The sequence below is a fragment of the Heterocephalus glaber genome, unplaced genomic scaffold (genome assembly GCF_053883595.1).
Source record: "Heterocephalus glaber isolate CG9 unplaced genomic scaffold, H.glaber_assembly_v1.0 deba00001689, whole genome shotgun sequence".
In the NCBI taxonomy this organism is placed as follows: Eukaryota; Metazoa; Chordata; class Mammalia; order Rodentia; family Bathyergidae; genus Heterocephalus; species Heterocephalus glaber.
The window spans coordinates 15195276-15217649 of NW_028258414.1; the positions used below are offsets into that span (position 1 = coordinate 15195276).

The 22374-nt window shown below is 56.1% G+C and overlaps 2 protein-coding genes across 21 annotated transcripts in view; one reads left to right on the plus strand and one right to left on the minus strand.

Annotated features, from left to right (window-relative positions):
* The first annotated feature begins 335 nt into the window (after positions 1-335).
* On the plus strand, positions 336-13338 carry Clk3 (CDC like kinase 3). 9 transcript variants are annotated; one of them, XM_087198902.1, is made up of 13 exons: positions 336-566; positions 3826-3983; positions 4646-4739; positions 6792-6888; positions 7163-7229; positions 9482-9598; positions 10097-10263; positions 11248-11342; positions 11425-11554; positions 11666-11748; positions 12076-12155; positions 12310-12400; positions 12925-13338. In XM_087198902.1, exons 2-13 carry the CDS (start codon positions 3826-3828, stop codon positions 13123-13125), a joined length of 1380 nt encoding a protein of 459 aa, XP_087055028.1. In that variant the 5' UTR covers positions 336-566; the 3' UTR covers positions 13126-13338. The 9 variants fall into 9 exon arrangements, with proteins under 9 accessions (XP_087055028.1, XP_087055025.1, XP_012931641.1 ...); XM_087198899.1 differs by having other exon boundaries at positions 386-566; positions 4523-4739; XM_013076187.3 differs by having other exon boundaries at positions 390-566; positions 4523-4739; positions 12928-13338.
* A 260-nt stretch (positions 13339-13598) lies between these two features.
* The window catches only part of Edc3 (enhancer of mRNA decapping 3), a 231312-nt gene continuing 222536 nt past the window's right edge, over positions 13599-22374 (minus strand). For all 12 annotated transcript variants that reach the window (XM_087198891.1, XM_087198892.1, XM_087198889.1 and 9 more), the window contains 3 exons: positions 19120-19273; positions 16585-16802; positions 13599-15542 (listed from right to left, as the gene is read on the minus strand). In XM_087198891.1, the coding sequence (XP_087055017.1) occupies positions 15208-15542; positions 16585-16802; positions 19120-19273 (707 nt within the window). In that variant the 3' untranslated portion in view covers positions 13599-15207. The remainder of the gene's footprint in view (positions 15543-16584; positions 16803-19119; positions 19274-22374) is intronic.

Genomic DNA, 22374 nt, shown 5'->3' on the forward strand with positions numbered 1-22374 from the left:
CAAGGAGTCGCTGGGGGTGGATCGAGGACTTCGCGCCAGCCGGACAGTGGCGCCCCAGGGCGGCAGGGACGAGGGGTCTCCAGAGGCCACCTCGCCAGGAGAGGCCGCGCAATTGGCGCCTCACACGTGCCCGCGCTCCTTGCCTGGGCCCTCCGCTCGCAGGACGGGGCTGGCGGGGCTTCGGCGACACAGGGGGACGAACCCCGCGGTTCGTGGGCTTCCAGGTACCAGCCCCAAGCGCCCGGTCTTTTGGGGACGTGCGCTCGGCCAACCTCGGGAGCCACGTGCACGGGGACACGGCGAGGGGGCGGGTCGCGACCTGGGAGGTCCCCTGGGCGCTCCCAGAAGAAGCCTCCACCGCTCCAGCGCCGACCAGGCAAAGGAAATCAGTCCTCCAGAGCCTCCGAGTTGCGGGCTAGAGCGGCCAGGTAGCAAGGTTGGGTCTAGCCGGGGCCGACGGCGCCTGCGCCACGCGAGTAGGCGGAGCCGAGGCGGGCGGAGGCCGGAGCCGGAAGCGGAAGCGGAGCGGGGAGCGGGGCCTAGCTGCAGCCCGAGCCTAGAAGACGGTAAGTGGGCTGGGGCCCGTGGTGGCCAAGGCGGTCGGCGAGCAGTTGGGTAGCGGGCCCCAGCTCAGGTCCGGCCTACTCCCTTTCTTTCCCCCTCGGCCCACCTCAGACCTCGGCCCGACCTCTCACCCCTGACCCGCCGCCTCTTCCCGAGGGCGGTCACTGCGGACCCCGGCCTCTGGGCCCTGCGGCGTCGGGGGCGGAGCCCGGGCAGCCTCCGAGGTCCTGCGAGGCCCTAGGCCTCGGCCCAAGCCGCCCGCGCGATGGACTCGGGGTCCGACCCAAGTGGCAGAAAGCGCTCCCGGCCCCTCACCGCCTATGGCGCCGCCCGGAGACGAATGCGGCTCAGCCTCCCTCTGCCCCTGGGTCCCCTCGCGCCCCTGGCGGCGGTGAAGCTGGGACCCGGGCGGGAGGAGGGGAGACGAGGGAGGCCGCAACCTCCACTGTGCTGTGGGAGCCACCCCGAGCCGGGGACCGGGCCACGCCGACGGCCCCAGTGCCCGGCCGGGAGCCTGGGCTCTGGTTCCGGTGCCCTGATGGAAGTTAGGCCAGGCCTTGCGAGCCAGGCCCCACTAAGGCAAGATTGGCAGCCTCCCAGCGCTGCTCGCTGTGCCCTTGAGCAGGAGCAGCGCTTCGCCCTGCGGCGGCCTGCAAGGTGCGGGTCAGAGGCTGCAGTGCGGGGAGGGCAGCGCCTGACAAAAATAACCCTAGGGCTCGGGGTGGCAGGAATCTGGGAGGCCGCGCTGGCCTGGCCGGTGGTTCTTCTCGTCAGCCCAGTTCTTTGGCCAGGACCTGCAAGTGAGAAGCCGGCTGGGCCTGTGCTTGGAGAAAAGCTGGCATCCTTGGCTTGGTTCCTTGGCATGGCCGTTTTCTACATTGTGCAGAGCGGAGCCTCTCAAACGTAAGGGTGGTCTTGAGCTTCAAGCTTCTGTAAACAGCCTGTGTGCTGAGGCTTCGGACGGACTGTCAGAGGCCGTGGGGAATGCCGCTTGAGGGCGGGGAGTGATAAAGGGCACCCGGCATTTCCCGAGTTTCTCTTCCCTGGAGTGTTAAAGGAGAGACGGCCTCACTCCCTGCCTGTCTCTGGCACTTTCTGGCTGTCATTCTGGCCAGCTCCTCTGCAGGCTAGGAGGTGTTATCTCCGTTTTCCAGACATGGTACCCGAGGCCTAGAGTGACTTGTGTAAGGTTACAAGGCCAGGAGATGCCGCCACTGGGATTTAGTAGTATTTTTCTGTCAGAACTCTCGCCTCCCAGGTGCTTGGGAAGAGCTTATGAAATGTTGTGAAGGCATCTCCCCCAGTCCTGAAGTATCACCTGGGGCTGTTTTGTGTTAATGGAAAATTGCACCTTTTGTGGGGCCAGACCTAGGGGAGGCATTTGGCTTAGAGGAAAAACATATTTAATTCCGACAGAACCTCCTAAAAGATTCCTAATCCCCTGCTTCAAGAAGAACTGAAGATTAGTTTAATAACTGGCCCAAAGGCAAACAGTGAGAAATGGCTTTGCCATGATTTGGGTTGACATCTGACCCCAGAACTGTGACTTTCCACTCATGTAAAGGTATATGGACATGGGACGGGGATTTTGCTCAGTGGTGCCGCTGCCTGCCTTGCTCCCAAACGCAAGGTCCCCCCGGTACCAAAAAAAAGATACATGGACATGGAGTCTTCTAGGTCCCTGGAGGGAGGCTTTGGCCTGCTGCAGCCTGGCTTGTGTCCTGCAGCCTCAGTGTTTATCTGCCTGGCACACATGGACAGGAGCACACTTGCCTGGAGGGGAGGTATGTGTGCCAGTCAGTGGGCATCCTTGGGGTCAATTAGTGAGGTGAGATACAGTACTGCTTTTCATCCATAGCTTGGGCACCTGACCCAGGGTAATTGCAGGAAAACAGGGAGATGTTAGTCATCTGATCAGCAAAACAACAAATCCAAGCTCTTGGGAAACTTGCTGATTTTACACAGCATTTATCGCCAAGGATTGGCAGAGAACAGACTTTGCAGGTGTGTGGGGTTGCTGGTGTGGAGGTTGAGGGCAGTGTCTCTCAGGATCACAGAGAAGCTCCCAGGGCTTTTGTCAGAGAACTCAGCACTCTAACCACCCTCCAGGATCCTTTTCTTTCTTTCCTTCTCTTTTTTTAAAAATCCAGGAGCCTTTTCACCCTGCCCTATCATGCCAATGCGATGGGGCAGCTTTGGTGGGTTTGGTATTCGAGTCCAGGGCCGCCCTGGACTAAGGCTGGCTATGGCCTATAAAGGCTTGGGGGGAGGGTTGCCCCACAGTGTCTGGCCTAGCCAGTGTGGTGTCTCGGTGAGGGTAGGGTGGGAGCTGGCCTTACAGAGCCACCTTTCTCAGCTGCAACTGAGCCAGCCTGGCATTTCTGCAGTGGATATAAGTTCCAGCTAGACAGGGATAATGACCTAGGTACCTTTGTCCTGCTTGTCTGTGCAGAGAGGCCTGCTGGCTAGCTGACCCTCTGGCTACCTGCTCCTGAGAAGGGAAGGAGAGGGTGCTGGAGCAGGGGAGAGGAAGAACAGTAGTGGTCTTGACAGGGAGAGACAAAGTACCGGGTTGTAGCACTACAAGTGGCCTGAGGGTCATGGGATCTTCCTGATGCTGAGACTCTGTATGGACCAGTAGGAGCTGGGCCAGCTCCCCAAGCCCCTATCCACCTGGGTAGACTCTCAAGTGAGCTAAGAGTGCTCATGACCCCTGGGAGCCTTTCTCAAGGGCTGTTCCATTTCTTTCTTTCTTTTTTTTTTGCGGTACCAGGGCTCGAACTCAGGACTTTGCACTTGCCAGGCACTGGGGCACCACTGAGCTACACCCCTGGCCCAGCTGTTCCATTTCGGCTGTGACCCCTCACATACACTTAACCCTTTCCTCCCTTGGGTGGGGTCTAGTTTGGGGCCACAGCTTTGGCCCCTGGGTCCTGTGGGCTCTGTGCCAGCAGCCTTCTGCCTGCCTTAGGTCCCTGAACCCACCGGCAGGAGGGAGCTAGGCACAAGAGACCCAGTTCCCTGAGTGCTTGGACCCTGAGGCCACACTGGGAAGCTGATGTTTGTGGGTTCCCTGGCAGAGAAGTTGCCATTGTCTGCTGTTAGGCCACTGTGACCTCAGAGTTCTTGTTCGCTTCATAAACCCCTGGGAGGGGCTGTCCCCAATAGAACTGTGGGCCTCTTCCTGGGAGTCCCGGCAGCCATGCAGCCCCTGGCTGAGCCTGGGCTGTGCTGAGCTGGGCTCTCCTCCTCCTGGCCTAGATGCACCACTGTAAGCGATACCGCTCCCCTGAGCCGGACCAGTACCTGAGCTATCGCTGGAAGAGGCGACGGTCCTACAGCCGGGAACGGGAGCACGAAGGAAGACTGCGCTACCCGTCCCGCAGGGAGCCTCCCCCAAGGAGGTCCCGGTCCCGGAGGTGAGCTTACTGGGGGTGGGGGGGAGCCAAGGTGGGTCGATGTTGTTTAAGGCTTGGGAAGTCCCAGGCTCCCCGAGGTGACCCCACTTCTATCCCGAACCCTGCCCGCCCTCACAGGCTCTCACACAATCATACCTGCATTCTCTGGCACACCAGGGGCTGCCCTCCTTACCACCCCTTCCTCTTCCTGGGCCTTGCTCATTTTCTAGGTCAACATTGCACCTGCCAACCTCCTGAGCCTTCCTGGACAGGAATTAGAAACAGAGGCTCCGCCCTGGAAAGACTGGGTCCTGTCCCAGGTCCCAGCAGGTCCTGGGCAGCTCCCAGGTGTTGGTATCATGCTCACTTCTGCACCCACCTGTGGCACTGGAGGGCCAGCCTGAGCCCTGGACACTGTACCCTCCTCTGCTCCCCATCAGTCCAGACTTGTCTACTCCAACAGGCGTTCCCGAGAGCCCTTTACAAGGCCTTGCCACAAGGCCTCGGCCAGTAGGAGTAAGAGCCCTACCTGACTGATGTCCCTGTGCCCCTCTTGGTAGCCATGACCGCCTGCCCTACCAGAGAAGATACCGGGAGCGCCGAGACAGTGATGTGTACCGCTGCGAAGAGCGGAGCCCATCGTTTGCTGAGGACTGCTATGGATCCTCTCGTTCCCATCACAGGCGGCGGTCACGGGAGAGGGGGCTGTACCGGACCCGAAAGCACACCCACCACTGCCACAAACGCCGCACCAGGTCTTGTAGCAGCGCCTCCTCGGTGAGTGGTGGCCAGAGTGTGCTAACTGGGCCCAGTGCTCCTGTCTTTTAGCCTCTCTCAGGCAGGCTGGTCTGGTGAGTACACCAGCCTGGGTGTGCATGCATGTGTGTGCATGTGTGTGTGTGTGTGTGTGTAGCGTGTCACCTGGTTCAGGTGCAGGGCCAAGTAGGACACCTGGCCCTTTGTCTCCTCGCCCCTTGCCTGTGGCAACCCTGGGGCTCTGGCTCCGGCGCCGGCTGGTCCCCAGCCTGTCTGTGTCTCCACATTGTTCCAGACACAGGCTGTGTGGTGCAGGTGACAGTGTGCTTCTCCAGGACCCTGTGGGGTTGTTGGTGTCTCCTGGGGCTGTGTGGCCTCACCCTCCCTGCTAAGGCTACCCTGTGTAGTGAGTGCTGTGCCAGGTGTGGACCACACGCACCTCTGCAACCTCCTCTCCCTGATGCTCCACAAAGGCGGTTGCAGTGTCCCCTGGAAGGTCAGCATTTGCCTGTCAACTCTGTTTTTTGTTGTTTTTTGTTTTGGTGGTGCTGTTGACTAAACCCAGGGCCTTGGGCTTGCTGGACAAGTACTCTACCATTGAGTTACATCCCCAGCCCTTTTTTGATTTGTTTTGTTTTTCATATTTATATGGGTCTCGCTACTTTGCCCCAGCTGGTCTCAAATTCCTAGGCACCAGCAATCGTCTTGCCTCAGCCTTCTGAGTGGCAGGGACTACAGGTGTGTACCACTGCACCCTGTCAGGCAGCTCAGATTGGGAGCTCCAGTTGTGACCTCTAGCCAGGTCTTTAGTCTCACTGCTTTACTGGAGGGCCATCACAGCTTTGAGAGGCAGCTGCCTGTGTGGCAGGGCGGTGGAGGACATGGTATAAAGGCCAGCAGCCCCAAGCAGCCTGGCTCTTGTCATGTCACAGGCCACACCAAGAGCAGGGCCTGGCCAGTGTCCTAGTGTGGAGGGTCGCGCTGAACTCTGCTGACCCAGGAGCCTACACTGTATGCCTGATGTCTCTGGAGTTCGAGCTATCCTCCCTCCTGTGCCTCATTCGTCTTCCTTACCTCCTTTCACTGTAGGAGCAATGGTGGGACCGATGGGGGGCCAGCATCTTCTTTGCCAAGCTCATTCTCTGATGTCTTTGAGTTGCTGTGGGTTCAAGTTTCCTCCCTGTGGATGAGTCCAGTGTGGCCTCATGGCTTCTGTACAGTGCCACATGCTGCTGCAGGATGGCAGCACACATCTGTGGGTCTGCTTCTCTTTTTGGTGCCCTCTGTCGTCGTGAGGCTTGGAGTGGACCTGGCCTGTAAGCTACATGAGGGCCAGGGCTGGAGCTGGCCCAGCCTTTGTGGCCCACCTTGGTAGTTTCCCACTTGTGACTTCTGCAGGAGGGCTGGCAATTGCAGGCTGTTGCTGCATTGTGGTTACAGCTGGCCAGGCCTGCCGTCTGGGGCAGGCAGCAGCATGGCTCCGCGTGGCAGTGTCAGGCAGGACAGGGCTGCAAGTTGCAAGCAGAGGCAGGCAGGACAGCCAGGACATCTAGGTGTTGTTCCACAGCTGAGGCCCGGTGGCCCTCTGACCAGGTTGTGGTCGGACCAGGCCTCGCTGGCCGCCTTCTTGTGCCAGTCCTTTTCACTGCGTCTCCAGCTCTGGCCAGAGCTACTGCAGGGGCGGGGGACCGGGAGGGGGACACCTGGAAGAGGAGGGAGTCTGGGCAGCGGCTGTCCTCTGGGCCTGGCTCCTCGGCGGCAAGGCTGGTGGTGTCTTTCCATGCGCTTGGGGCGCACCTCTGAGAGAAAAAGTTCGAGTTTCTTTACATACCTGTAGCTGTTTTACTTTTCTGTTTTTGAAGTCAGCTTGTGTCTTGACGTGTCCCTTGCAATATCCCTATCGTTATATATGCTGTGTGCCTTATGAAATGCTGGCATCTGGAAAATCCAACCAACCAACCCACCGGCTCCGCACCATCTCCACCTCTGCCTTTGACTGACACTTCAATCTGTCAATCGGAACCGCCTACCATGCGATTGGTCGGATGGCGTTTCGGGGGGCGGTGCATGCAGAGAAGCCAACAGAGCAGTAAGCGCAGCAGCCGGAGTGTGGAAGATGACAAGGAGGGCCACCTGGTGTGCCGGATCGGCGATTGGCTCCAAGAGCGATGTACAGCCACCTTTCGTAAAACTTTACCTCTACTTCCTACTTCCCCTTGTTAGAGAGACCTCTCCTGCCCAGAGGGGCCTCTAGTGTGTGGTGCCTTAGCGGGGCCACCAGTAATTGCCTGAATGACACAGATGCTAGCAACTTCCGTTTTTAAGAGTGTAGCAGTGAGAGAGAAGCCTTTTTTGTTTCTGAGAATTTGAATGCTGTGGACTTGCAGGAGCTGCCGTCCCCCCTGCTGTCCAGACTCTCATGCCCAGCCTCTTCTCTCTTGTAGATGAGATTGTGGGCAACCTGGGTGAAGGTACCTTTGGCAAGGTGGTGGAGTGCTTGGACCATGCCAGGTGAGTGGGCTGGGTAGGGCTGGCATGATGCCCTGGAGCGCCCTTCTCTAAGAGCACGTTCTGACCTGGACGCATCGGGCTTTGCTGATCTGAACTAAGAGGGGGATCTAAGGGATCTGTGAAGTCCCTGCCTGGGCACTACTGGGAGTGAACAGCTCCACCTTATGTCCCCACTTCCCCAGAGACTGAAGCTGCTTCCTGTGAGGTCTTCTAGGTTCTGGCCTGGCAGAGGGCTGGAACTCACACCCCACTTATAGTCCCAGCTGAGAATCCTGGCCCTGGGCCTTCGCACTCATGTGGCCAGGGTCTCCCACTGTCCCTTGATGTTACAGTGAGTGGGTGCCATGCTCCATCCTGGGCCCAACACAGCAGCATTTGTGTCCCCTCAGCACTCCTGTAAGCTGTATTTGCCTCTCCCTGTACCCCGTGCCTCAGGCGCCCTCTTATCAGTTTGGTTCTTTAGCTACACAGTGCCAGGCTTCTCATCTCAGTGGTCCACCCTGCTGGCCAGTATTTTATTTTTTGGAGACAGGGTCTCACTATGTATTTCAGTATTTCAGGGCAGCTTTAAACTCACTATATAGCCCAGGCTGGCCTCAAACTGGTAGTGCTCCTTCTGCCTCAGCCTCCTGAGTGCACCACCACACCTGGCTAGCTGGCCAGTATTTTATATTATTTTTATTTTTATTTTGGTACCGGGGATTGAACCCAGGTCCTTGAGCATGCAAGGCAGGCAGCGGAACCACTGAGCTAAATCCAGTATTTTAGAGACCGAAAGAAATGCTGTAGATTTGCCCACTACAGGTTAGCCACAATCGAGATTACATGTTTTATGTGACAAAGAAATGTAAAAACAAATTGCCATTAATTCCTCTCAAAATTCCTACCCACACTCCACTTTGAACACATCCCATTATTCTTGGAAATCTTCTGTGTCTTCATGAGGTGTGATCAGAAACACAGTGAATACTGCTTCGGGGTGCCATTCAGTGGAAAGGCAACCTCGTAAAAACATCACGGCACATCCTCATCTACCTTATTCACCAGATCTGGCATCATGCAACTTACGGCTTTTCCCCAAAGTCAGAAACTGTGGACTTCCAGAACTGCACAGAAAGTGGCAGAAACGATGGTGTGTGTTCAAAGCTAGAAAGAGGACGTTGAGGGGATTCACGGCAATGTGTCTTTCACTGTAATACGTTTTCTGTAATTTAAATATACCATATTTTTTGATCAGCCTGTACTGTGGTGGAATTGAGTTCCACAGACTCCTACATTAAAAGGGATGCTCATAAAGGACAGTTGGATCTGGGAGTGAGCCATCCCAAAAGCCACAAGATAAAGCAGTGACTTCCCTTTGCTCCCAGCTCCCATTTCTACACCCACCCTTTGGGCTCAGTGTGACCCAGAAGGTTAAGGCCAGGATCAGACTGTACAGTGATAGATGGGGATAGGACAGAGCCAAGAACTATGGCACATGGGGCAGCCAGGCTGTCTGGCTCTGCCACTCTGAGTAGGGGGAGGGCAGGTGAGTGTCTGAAGTCACTAGGAGGCAGGCACAGACTCCAGGGATCCTTGATGGGATGCAGAGGGAGCAAGCAGGGTTGGCAAGATAGTTTTAGGAGGCAGAACTCTGCATAGTGAGCTCGCAGCCCTGCAGGACTCCTTGGAATGAGATGCATCCTGCATCGAGGACTGCGGTGCTGCAGAAGAAGTAGGTCAGAGGCAGAGCCCAGGGTGTCTCGTTCCCAGTCCCCGCGCCAGCTGTCCCTCCCAGGCTCAGCAGCAGGTCTCCCACTTGGCTCTTGCCCTGTAGCTGACCAGCTGCAGCTGAGGTTGGAGGGAAGAAGGGGGCTAGAGAACGTTGTGGTGAGGTGGAAAGCCTGGCCTTACTGTGGAGACCCCACTCCTGGCACCTGAGCCTCTTGCTGGCCTCCACTCCATCTGAAGCCCTGGCCCCAGTGCCAGCTGTCTGGCCTGCAGATGTGCTGGGCAGGAGAGTGGCCTGGCCTGCAAGATGGGCCCTGCTCTGCTGCCTTCTACTCTCCCCAGGGGCAGAAAGGCCTAAGGCTGTCATGGAGGCTGAGGCAGGACAGCTCGCTGATGATGGGCTGAGGCCAGACGTGCCTGGTCCTCAGGGCTGCTCTCCTCAGGGCAGGGCTTTCCTGGTGTGTCAGGGTCTTGGGGTTGGGGCGGAGAGTGGGCAGAGCCAGGCAGCTGCTGAGGACCTGTGCTTCCTTACTGGGTCCCAGAGGGAAGTCCCAGGTCGCCCTGAAGATCATCCGAAATGTGGGCAAGTACCGGGAGGCCGCCCGGCTGGAAATCAACGTCCTCAAGAAAATCAAGGAGAAGGACAAGGAGAACAAGTTGTGAGTCTGCAGGGGTGAGAGGGAAGCCTACGGGGCACAGACAGTGCCATCCCCATCCACAGGCCTAGAGCCTTTGTCCTGCTGGTTGCCTTCTAGCCATACTCAGACCAGGGTGGTGGGCAAATGAGTTTCCTTTGGGGCCCCTGGTGTCAGTCCTGCTTAACCCCACAGCTGTCCAGAGGAAGGCCCAGCCCCTCATTGGGAGCAGGGACCCCACAGCAGACACCCCGCTTGCCTCTTCAACACTGCCCCAGCCTGGCGGGGGTGTTCTGTGCATGCTGGGCTCCTCACCTCTGGTGGATGTGTTGGGCCTGGAACTCTGGGCCTCCACAGCAGGGACCCTGTCTGTGCCCAAGGCTTATCTGGGTCATGGCCAAGGGGAGGTATGCCTGCCTGGCACTGGGGTCCTCTCCATGTGTGTCAGCACGAGGGTGTGTGACTCATGACCTTCAAGGGAGGCAGTCCCTGGCACAGCCTGAGCCCCGATTCTTTCCCTAGCCTGTGTGTATTGATGTCTGACTGGTTCAACTTCCATGGCCACATGTGCATTGCCTTTGAGCTCCTGGGCAAGAACACCTTTGAGTTCCTGAAGGAGAACAACTTCCAGCCTTACCCACTACCCCATGTCCGGCACATGGCCTACCAGCTCTGCCACGCCCTCAGATGTAAGTCTGCACAGGCGCTGGGCAGTCTCCAGGGTGGTCCACTGCTCTGTGGCCTGTCTGGGCAGGATTTTAGGGGAGGGAGGGCGGGACCCTCAGGCCTCCTTGCCCAGGCTCTGCCCTAGGTCCCCAGGACAGCAGGGAGGGGCTCTAGGGCTGACCCAGCTCCAGCCTTGCCTCCCACCTTCACACAGAGGAGAAAGGACAAGCTGGAGCTCTGTACAGGTCCCCCACAGAGACCCAGTGTCTGTCACTCATGTGCCCTCCAGCCTTAAGCGGCAGACTTGGAACCAGTGCTTAGCACTGTCAGGTTTGTGACCACTGAGGCAGTGAGGAAGGGCCCCTGGAGAGGATGGTGACAGATGTAGAGCCTGGATGTGTAGGGTCTGCATAGGTGGTGGGGACAGGGACCCACAAGGTCGAGGGGCAGCTCTGAAGACCTGGCCCTGCGGAGAGTTGGGGAGAGGGCTTGAGCTAAGTCCAGGCCTCACCCATGAGGGTCTGTAGTGCCAGGTGGGAGCCCTGAGCTGGAAGTGCTAAGTGTTAGGAAACCACTATTAGTGGGACATGGGGGCAGGTGGGAGGCTGCACCTGTCTTTGAAAAAGGAGACCTCACATTCATTTCACAATGGGCCCAGAAATTCTGTTCCTGGTGCTGGGGCTTTGGTGGAAGGCCTGGTCTCTGCACAGTAGAGGTAGAGGAAGGTTGTTTGGAAGGGAAAAACCCTGTCCGCCCCACCACCCTCCTTTCTGGTACCAGTGATCAAACCCTTTTTAAAATTGAGCCAGGGTCTTGCTGAGTTGTCCTGGCAGGACTAACTTATGATTCTCCTATGTCAGCCTCCCTCCACACTGAGATTACATGTGTGCGCCCCTGGCTTCCTTGCCCCTTCTAAAGGAAGGACTCTCAACCTCTTGAGAGGGAAGCCAGCTCCTGGCTGGAGCACAGCCCCAGCATCTCAGCCCGTCTCCCTCTTCTGCCCCCAGTTCTACATGAGAACCAGCTGACCCACACAGACTTGAAGCCAGAGAACATCCTGTTCGTGAACTCAGAGTTCGAAACCCTCTACAATGAGCACAAGGTAGGGCACCCTGGGGAGGGTGCACCCAGCCCCCAGGGTGGGCACTGTAGACACAGGCTCATTCAGCCACCCTGCCTCCCAGAGCTGTGAGGAGAAGTCAGTGAAGAACACCAGCATCCGAGTGGCCGACTTCGGCAGTGCCACCTTTGACCATGAGCATCATACCACCATTGTGGCCACCCGGCACTACCGCCCGCCTGAGGTCATCCTGGGTGAGTGATGCCCTGCCAGCCACATCACATGGGGCAGCTGCGGAGGCATGAGCAGAAGCAGGGTAGCATCCCTGTCAGCCCGAGTCTCACCGCCCCTCCCTCGGCTTGCAGAGCTGGGCTGGGCACAGCCCTGCGACGTCTGGAGCATCGGCTGCATTCTCTTTGAGTACTACCGCGGCTTCACACTCTTCCAGGTACACAGCGCTGGGCTGCCTCTCCTGGCCAAAGGGGTCGTGTGGCTGGTGTGTGAAGGGAGGAGCCTTCTGCTAGGGTGGCAAGGACAGGGAATTGGGCAGGAGTGAGGCGGGAAGGACCGGGCATGGCCTGGGGACAGAGAAGCCCCATGTGCAGGATGGACCAAGGGAAGTGAGGTGAGCCTGGCCCAGTGGGGCAGGGCTGGCACCATCTTCCAGGGGCAGGTTTGCACCTCCTGGGTGAGGAGGGCAAGTCATGTCTGTTCTGCTACCTTACTCTGCCAAGGCTGGGACTAACCTCTGCTGCTCTGTCCTGGCCTTCTGCAGACCCACGAAAACCGAGAGCACTTGGTGATGATGGAAAAGATTTTGGGCCCCATCCCATCACACATGATCCACCGCACCAGGTGAGGACTTGGGCTCCCTCAGGCTGCAGCAGGCCTGGCCCTCCTGCTGCAGGTCACAGGCAGCAAACCCACCTTCTCTGTCTGCCCCTGTTGCCACTACCCTGGGCCTGGCAACTCCACTTCCACCACTTGACACCCCCTCCCCAAATTTCAGGAAACAGAAATATTTCTACAAAGGGGGCCTGGTTTGGGATGAGAACAGCTCAGATGGCCGGTATGTGAAGGAGAACTGCAAACCTCTGAAGGTCAGTTTCTGGCTTCCCCCAGCTCAGCTCATGCTGAAGAGACCCCAGGCACTGGGCAGATAGCTGGCTTTTGTGCTCCAGCGGGGGTCAGCACCCAGCATTGCTGGCTTCTTGCAGCCACCCTTAGCCCAACCCCTTGCCCACTGGGTGGCCAAGCATGTAACTGGGGAGCACCAGAGGAGCCTGGTGCCTGCAGACTGCTGCTTCCTGTCATTCTCCTTTCCATTTTGGGAACAACTAGGCAGGACTGAGGTGGGTGGGGTGGGTGGGATGGGCGGGGGGGGGGGTTGGCCAAAACCTGGCCAGGCAGCCTGTCAACTGCACTTGGGTGCCAGGCTGAATAAGTGGGTCTGCAGAGGTGGTCAGGACTTTGCATGTGGGGTAGAGGTGCCAACTCAGCAAGACGCCTGATATTGTTAAGTTCTGAGCGAGGGCAGAAGTGGAGTCCTCCAAGGAGGACCCAGGCTGACAAGGCCTCCCAGTGGCAAGGGGACTGCAGTGACTCCTGTCACCTGACGTCACAGCAGGTGCCTTGTGTCCCTGAGCAGAGTTACATGCTCCAAGACTCACTGGAGCATGTGCAGCTGTTTGACCTGATGCGGAGGATGCTAGAATTCGACCCTGTACAGCGCATCACACTGGCAGAGGCCCTGCTACACCCCTTCTTTGCTGGCCTCACCCCTGAGGAGCGATCCTTCCACACCAGCCGAAACCCCAGCAGATGACAGGAGAGGCCTTCACAGTAGGAGGTGGAGGGGGACTGGGCTGCCCCTTTCTCTAGCCTCTGCCACCAGCCTCAGGGCCAGAGCCACCGATGAACAGTGCAATGTGAAGGAAGGCAGGAGCCTGCAGGACACCCAGCTGCCAGAAAGCACAGATTTGACCCAAGCTATTTATATGTTGTAAAGTTATAATAAAATGTTTCTTACTGTTTGTAACCCCTGGTACTAGCGTGTCCATCGCCAGGCTCCTGACCTTACTAATAAAGTCTAATTCGCAGCTCAGCCTGTGGAGAGCTACGCGTGGACTGGCCAGGCAGAGGGTGAGCTGAGGCAGTGACCCATGTTAGCACGGTGCACAGCCCCAAGCAGGCTCTGGTGGTATTGGGGTCCACTGAGGTGCAGCACCCTGGTGTAGTCAGGGTGGTTCCTGACAGGGGGAGGTGGCATCCTGTCACTACCCACAGAGTAGCTCACAGTTCAGAACTTGCTCATTCAGCTTTATTATAATGCTGGTTTTGGTTCCCCGAGTGTCAGGCTTGGTTACTGTCAGACCCTCTTGGGTCCTGGCCACTGAGCAGGAATCCTCTGGGAGGAGGGGAAGAGAGAGGAACTGTGCCCATCTTAATCTCTGGGTAAACCCAGACTGAGGGCAAGGAGGTCCCCATGCCACCTGGGGAGAAAAGAAGCTTGGGCACAAACTCATTGGCCCCTCAACAAGGCCATCACCCAGGGACAATGCACTAGCACTAGTAGGTAGAGCAGGATTCTAGCTTATCACCCAACAAGAGGCCTGTGAGTCCAGGATGGGTGCTAATGCCTGCTGCCTGGCCCTGAGAGTGAGCAGAGGCTCAGGGCAGACTCACAGCACAAGGCATTGGCCCTGGCTGCCTCCCACCACTTGAGACCACACTGCAATGGAGGGATGATGGGAGGAGAGGAGCCAGCCCTCTGCCCTAGTGCATCTGCTCCTGGTTCTGCACCTATGAGGAAATGAGCAGCCCAGACCCTGGCACCACAGCCTTCCCTGTGACCACAATCCTCAGCCAGCCTGTCCCTGGCCCCCAACCCTTCCTCGAGCCCTCCCCTCAGCCACTGTGGGCAGAGTAAAAGGAGCCTGAAGCCCTACACATTTGCAAGGAGCCCCACCAGGGCTCCAGGCCTGGTCCAGTGGGGGCTGCCCAGCAGTGAGCTCATCTGGAGCCAGCTTGGGCATCTGAGACATGCTGCTGCCCCAAGCCTACACATCAGAGACAACCAGAAGGGGTAAGTCCAAACCAAAGCGCTTGTGGGGGGTGGGGGGGTTAGGGGAGAGGGACATGGCCCTGCTCTGGGATGGCAGCTGTGGGGGAGCATTTTGAGGGGTAGGCAGAGTGGATGGAAGAGTGGGGCATAAGTGTTTGGATTATGTGGGGGTGGGGGACTAGGACAGAAGCACCAGGAGCCACCTTGTGCAGCACCAGGCTGCCTCGGGCCTCTCCCCAGTCTTGGACCTTAAAGATGTGCCTTGAGCAGCCCGGCCTGACTCGCCAAAGACTCTGCCACCAGCCAGGGAGAGCAATGCTGGCAAAGTGGGCACTGTGGTTCCCCAGTAACATAACCTTGTGTGACCTGGCTCTAAAGACTGCAGCAAGCCACACAGATCCCAATACAGTGACACCATCCTGAGTCCCCTTCCCCTGCCTCTTAGGTGGAGTGGAAAGACCTAGGAAAAACCCAGCACACCACCTACCTCGGCTCAGGAAAAGGGCCAGAAGCCCCTTGTGACTACCCTCTGCTCAGACAGGTGCCTCATGGCCATGGCACTATGACAAGATGCAGGCTGGGCAAGCAGGAGACGTACAAGAGCCTGGCCCTCAAAGGCCCTGCCACCCTCGATGTAACCCTGAACAGTTTGAGAGTTGCCTGTGTCTGTAAACAAACCCCATGGGCAGAGCGTCTGGTGCTCAGCCACCACCAGGCGATAGGCCAGTTTGCAGCATGTTCTGTTATCTCACAGAAGAAATCAACTCAAAAAAGGAAAACTGTACAGCAAGGCCCATGAAGCTTCACATCTTAAGGTGTCTGTCACCAGCTGATGGCAGGGCTCTAGGCAGAATGCAGGGGAATGACGAACTTGCAGCCAAAGGGCGAGTGGTAGCTGATGCCCACCTCTTGGAAGACCTGTTGGGGGATGCCAATGTCACACAGGTAGATGCGGCCTGCGTGCTCCCCCAGCGGCAGGGGAAGGCCCAGTGCCAAGGACCACTTGGCATCAATGCCCTGCTCGACTTCATGCACAGGAGGGTCTATGCTGAGCACTGGTGCCCGGTTCTGGTTGGCCCAGGCCACCGCTGCCTTGTACCAGGGCTGATCCCGTAGGAAGGCATTCTCCGGGCAATCCAAGCAGTTGATGACCAGGTCCACAGGGCTGCTGGGCAGATCTGCAGAGGAAAGGGTACTGTGTGGAACCTGGAGCAGAGAGCAGCCATGCAGGACATGATGCCCATTCCAGACTGGCCTGGGCACGGGCCTGGGGGTTCCAATCCTGGCCATCCTGGGCCCACTGCCCTCATGGGGTTCCTAGGCTGCTGAGGGACAAGTCTCACATCCCTCCACCTTGCAGGCAGGACCCACATCCAGCCAATCCCAGGGGCATCACAAGCTCTGGAATGCAGAGTCCACTGTGGGGTCACCCTCACAGCGAAGACTGCTGAGAGCCCAGGAGAAAAGGGAATGGCAGGGCCCTGATAGCGAGCAGTGACAGCGCTTAACTGACTACTCTAGCAGCCAGCCCCTCGCAGCCTGCTCACTATCCCCTGGGAACGTGGAGAAACAGCCACCCAGCAGTTAAAGGGCTCTGTGCTTGCTCTAAGCAGGCCTCCGGGACAGCACAGGAACAGGGGTCTCAGCAAGCCTCCTGGGGTAGCCTAAGAAGATCAGGGCTCAGGCCATACCAGAGGTCATTGTTCCCACCCTAAACTCCAACCGCTCACCCTCAGGAGAACCGAGCTGCACCAGAGTACCACCCTCTGACTCCCCAAACCCATCCCACCCAGCACTCCAGCATGGCTCCCTCCTGAGCACCCTACCTGGCCTAACACATGGTAACCTTGCCTTCATCTCTCCTACCCAAAGGTAAGCTCCACAAAGGGTGGGTGGTAAACACATGCTGCCACATCCCCAGGACCAGGAACAGTGCCTGTTCCACAAACAGATGTGAAACGAGCGAGTGGGAAAGGATGAAGGGTAAGGGATGGGAGTGGGCACTGCCAAGGGCAAAGATACAAATAGCCTACTGCAGCACATGTGCCATAGATTTGCCACCACTGCTCTAGAGGCTGTCGGCCACTCGGTGCCTTTCCATCTTGTCACCACTGGGTGGCACCACGAGAACATCACACTCCCTAAGGCAGGCAGCAGGAGTGGGCATGGACCATGGGCCACAAGCGTGGAGAGCCAGTGCTCCACTATGAGGCTGCTCACCTTTGAGGCTGGACACCTGCTGGCCCTGGGTCTTGCTGAAGAGAGACAGCTCATTGGTGATGGACTCCAGCATCTTGACAAAGTTGGGCAGGAAGAGGATGACGTGCACGTCGTGGTTAGCCAGGTGCCTGCCGCAGCTGATGCCTTGAGCCCCCTGCACATGGGGCCCACACAGCAGGGCCACAGTGGGCCTCTGGTGAACATTCTTGGGGTTCAGCCTGGAACACAGAGTGAAAAACAGTCACTGGCTGCTGCAGACTGGCCGATCCTTAGGTCCCCATCAGACAAGCTCTTCCTCCACTCACTGAGTCCTGGGCTCAGAGGAGCCCAGATCCAGCAGGCCAGGACCCTGGGCAGTGGGGTCTTCCCACCAGGGAGCCCACTGAGTGCAACACTGCCACCAGAACCCCGCTGGTGGGTTCCTCCTCTGTGACCCTTCAGAGACAAGCTTCATTTGGCAGAGAGGCTTCTCCATGTTCACATTCTTGTGTTCCATCCCAATGGCACTGCATACCAGCAGCGTAGTCCCTCACTCTCACCTGAATTCATAGGGTTCTCCCTGCCCATGCTCAATCTGTGTCCCCCACCAGAAAGCCCTCCATTGTCAAATCCCCCATCCTTTTTCTAAGGTCTGGCTTGAGGCTTGCTGTTCTGGGACTACTCTGGCCACACTCATTCCTCTTCTCAGCTCCCAGTGAACTCTCAAACACACTTCAGCACAGTTCTAAATTGTCCCTGATCCGCTCGCTACCTGCCAATCTGTCAGGTGCTAGTGATCTTGAGGGAGCAAACTGCAGCTGTCACCAGCGCCAGCTTCATGGAACACTGTGTGGACAAAAGATGTGCAGAGCCTGGTGGTAGCCACTTGGTCTCCTGCTTCTCAGAGCTGAGAGCCTCTGATCTCAAAGGAGGCACCAGTCACGAGGCCTGGATCTGCTGGGCTCCCAGGCTGCACCGCTAGCTGCTGGGGCAGGAAGGCCCTGGTCCCTAATTAGGGGGACAGTGACAGGCCCAGTCTTCCAAAAGGAGAAAGACAATATCAGCAAGCCACAGAAGAGTGTCATGATTGCCTTTTTCCAAATAAATTTTGGGGAAATGAGCAACATGGCCCAAACCATCCATTCTCTCGACTATTTATGCATCTAGAGGAACCATGAGTGTTTCTCCCTTCACCCAGAAGCCTCAGAGTGCTGTGGCACTGGATCCACTGTCTGTCCCCAGTGGGCTACCCTCTCCCTCATCTCTCATAAGAATGAAAGCAGAGCCAGCGCCCATCTGGTCATCCAGCTCATGGCACTGGAAAAAGACCAGCAGTGCCACCAGGCATCCCTGCAGCTCCCTGAGCTGCCACGTGAGCATCTCAACACAGGCTACAATCTCTTATCTCTGAGATGACGCTACAGAGAGCACAGAAAGTTCCACTGTGAAAGCACTGTGCAGAGCTGCAAGGCAGCTGGCATGTGTCAAGCTTCACAGCACTGTGGTGGAACTACTTCAAGCCAAATCAGTGGTCATGGCAAAGGACAGGGTGGACCTCTGAGAGCTCAGACTGAGAAGAGGGGCACAGGTCAGCCAGCCCCCAGAGGCCAGTTAGGGAGAATACAAGCTGGCTCTTGCCCCCAAAATGCTGTTCCTGGGTGTGTTTTGCTTTTTAGACAAGGCTGCCCAGGTTGGTGGTGAACTCCTGGGCTCAAATGACTCCAGTTCAGTTCTCCAGTACCTGGGTGAAAGCCCTTCACTGGCACCTGACACCCAAAGGAGCCCACTGTGGCGGATGGCAACTCAGGCAGATCTCCTTCAGAGAGTACCACATATACCTGCTTGCAGGAGCTGCCTCTGCCTGGGATCCAGCACAGCTGGAAGTCGCCCCAAAAGGACAGGAGGAACAGCCATTCCTCCTGGGTAGCAGTGGGAGCTTGGAGGAAAACCTCACATCCACCTGGACCAAGCTCACTGTAACCAAGACTGCTTCAGAAGCAGGAGACGCCTCCGCCCAACCCCAGCCTCAGACTTCCGGGAATGTGCCTTTCTCCACCCAGCACTGTCCTCCCTGGAGACAGCCTGGACCCCTGGCAGGCAGGAGTGGTGTCTAGCTATTTCTAACTCAAGTGCTGAGCACAGATCTGGTACTTAATAACAAAAGTATTCAGTATTTATTATGGTATCACAATAAAGCACATGGGCCCAAGAGTAGGGGGCAAGACCCCAGGCCCCAGCTCCAATGGCAGCTACCCAGTGGCTCTAGAGGTTCTCAGGGGTGACACTCAGGGCAGACTGGCATACCAGACACTGGCAGTGAACAGCAAGTCCCCAAGCCAGGCTCTGAAGGCTTCTAGAAGGCTGGCCTCTGAGTTAGCAAGAGCCACCATCAGAAAGGAAGGAAGGAGGAGAGCGAGGACTTCCAACAGCTGGCTGAGGGGCAAACAAAGACACCTGGCAGCATGCAGAAGGCACTGCAGGGTGACCAGGTGCCTTCACAGACACACACACACACACACACACACACCCCGCAGTCTCAAGTCTCAAGGTACTCACCTGTTGGGTCCTCCGAGAAGGGTCAGCGCCATCTGACTGGCACACACACCTGTCATCTCCAGCCTCCGCTCCAGGGTCAGTCCATGCCTTTCTGCCACAGACAACAGCTTTTTATGCAGCTCATAGGAAACACTTGGGACCACCAGGCCAGAGTCTGCCATTCCAAAGGGAAGAGAGAAGGGGTAAAGAGAATAACTGGGGAAACCAGATTCACAAATGGGTGTTACTCCATCCCCAAGAAAGACCCTCACCAGCCCATCCTCTCCCTCTTCAGGAACTGAGATGCTCCGCAGTCGCCAAAGCTGAAGGAGTAGATGGAGAGCTCAGGAACAGCTTATTCCAGATCATCACAGAGCAGGACAAACTCATCCTTCCAAGTAGTTTAGCTTCAAACCACGAAGACCAAATCCAGCACGATGAGTTGGTGCTACCAGCATGTGACAGCAACCTGTCCATTCCATTAAGAGAACACAGTTTCCCAACATCAGGGACAAGGCTGTCCTTACCAAAAGGACCCCCATCTTTCTCAGAGGTGGGGCAGACACTAGGGGACCCTCCAACCCCCACCTTGCTTTCTCGGCAGTTTCACAGGAGGAAGCCTTGTGCTGCTCTACTCCCCACTTCCTCTGGCTTCTTTTTTGCTTAAATTCTTTTATTAGTATATTTTAGGTATACAACACATTTACATTTATCATTGGGTGCTTGTACCTGTACATGATGTATCTTGGTTATTTTTTCCCCATTCCCTGTGCGCCCTTCACCCCCTCCACCCTTCCCTATTTACATAGACTTTGTTTCCATTTTTTTCTTTTCTCATAATTTTTCCTTTCCCTTCTCTCCTTTCACCTTCCTCTCCCACTTCCCCTGCCCCTTTGGGCCTTTTCTATTTCAAATTATCAATTATTCGTTTTGTTTTAATCCTTATTGATACTTTCAGTTTCTCACACTAGAGAAACTACGTGGTATTTACACACGTGTGTCCTATTTATTTCACTTAGGAGGATGGCCTCTATATGCATCCATTTAGCTATAAATGTCTCTAGTTTCTCGTTCTTTATGGCTGAGTAGTACACCATTTTATAAAAAAACCCACATCTTCTTTATCCAGTTTCCAGTTGATGGGCACTTGGGCTGCTTCCAAGCTTTAGCTATTACAAACTGTGCCGCTATGAACATGGGTGCACATATGCCGCTATGGTATGATTCTTTTAATTATTTTGGGAAGATACTCAGCAGGGGGATAGCTGGGTCAAATGGGACCTCTAGCCCTGGTTGTGTGAGGTATCTCCATACTGATTTCCACAGTGGTTGCACCAGTCTACACTCCCACCAACAATGGAGAAGGGTTCCTTTCTCCCCACTCCCCGCCAGCATTTGTTATTGCTTGATTTCTTGATAGCAGCCATTCTTTCTGGGGTGAGGGGGAATCTCAGTGTTGTTTTCATCTGCATCTCTCAAATGACCAGTGATGTTGAGCATTTCTTCATATGTTTATTTGCTGCTTTTACTTCTTTGTCTGAGAAATGTCTGTTCATTTCAGATGCCCATTTTTGGATTGGGTCTTTGAATTTGGGGGGTCAGATTTTTTTCGGTTCTTTATATATTCTAGATAGTAGACCTTTGTCTGACCTCTGGCTTCTTTCTACTACTCAGCCCTGCCTCTTTGCTAAACAACTTCAACCAGCAACTTGTTTCCTCAGATGATCTCCCCGTTTGGGATGAGTGTGACCCAACACGGCACAGGAAAAAGAAAATGGCGCAAGTAACGTAGGATTTGCTTTAACCTACTTAGAAAACTCCAGCAGTTTTTATCAACCACAATGACAACTCTACAAAGGCACTGGAGGACCTGTCACTGAAGCACAGTATGAGAAGGACTTGGCAGCAGCTGGCGTACTGAGGAAGACCACATCCTTGCCGTGCAGCTCAGTTCCAGCACACTGGGGACACTGCAGGGCCATCTCCAGAAATGCAAGACAGGAGAAAAACTGCAACCTCAGTGCTGCAACCTGCACCGGCAGCTCTTCCTGAACAGCCAAGGCTCCTTCCTTCCAGGATGCCAATGTCGTCTTGCAAATGTCAAAGCCTCTGAGCTGGCCCTGGGGAGCACACCCCTGCCAGAGACCCACGACTCTGCTGGCTGATGGGGGACAATGCACAGCACCTCTGGAGCAGGCCTTGTGGAAATGTATGGGCCTGCTTCTGTCTGGTGGGGTCAGATGATTGTTAGGTCCTGTGTCCTCTGCTACATCAAGCTATGAATGCCTCTTCCACCTGCTCCCACTACTCTGATCCACCCAGGTGAGTCCTCATCATCAAGAGTGCAAACCTATCAATGATGCAAACACTGTGCTGTTCTGGAATGGGCCAATTCCACGGTTAAGTTTTCGGTACATTCGTCACCGTCCCATTGTTCCAGGCCCCACAGAGGAGAACCTGCCTCACTCACAGGTCATGCAGAACAATGCCTCTAGGAGCTGTGCAGTCCCCTGCATTACTGTCAGCACTGCACAGTGCAAGGGATGGCAGCGTGTTTCATCTCTAGGAAGACAAGGACAGAGACCTATCCTGCACCACCAAGGCCTGTGTCTGTTAATACAACATGTGACTGTGTCAAAACACACCATCCTGTGGGCTGAGTATTTCCACCTGCCTGTGTCTACTTCTGTTTGGGGTGAAGGCAACAAACAGCATCAACGGAAGCATGGAATCTCTTCTCCCACGGCTCTCTGAAATGTCAGTTGCTGATGTCCCAGCTGTCAAGATGCTCAAGGCTACAGACTGACCTTGCAAGTCAACAACTGATTAAAACTGTCATTTTTATGGCTTGCTTCAGACATGCAATATTATCAGAACTACTTAGGGGGGGCCTTGACAGCAGTGTGTAAAAGCTGAATGAATGTTCATGAGTCCTAAGTCATTAACAGCCCCAAACCTGTCAGAGAAGTCACACAGCTGCCCAACTTCAAGCACGCTCTTCAACTGTGAAGTCACGCAAGGGAGAGCCGTGCTTTCACTGTTTCTGCATTCCTGCTCTTTATCACACTCTTTCTGCTGCGCTTGAGTGGTCCGAGCAATGAGGCTTGGCCTCCTACTTACTCACAGGGCAACCCTGCTTCCTGGGCCTGGGTGTAGGCAGCTGCCCTGCTCTCAGGCTCCCTGGGACCAGGCAGAGCTGTTTCTGCTAACTTACCCTCCAACCTAACTTAAGGCTACAAACTCAAGAGTCTCAGAGAGATAGAGCTCACTGCTCTC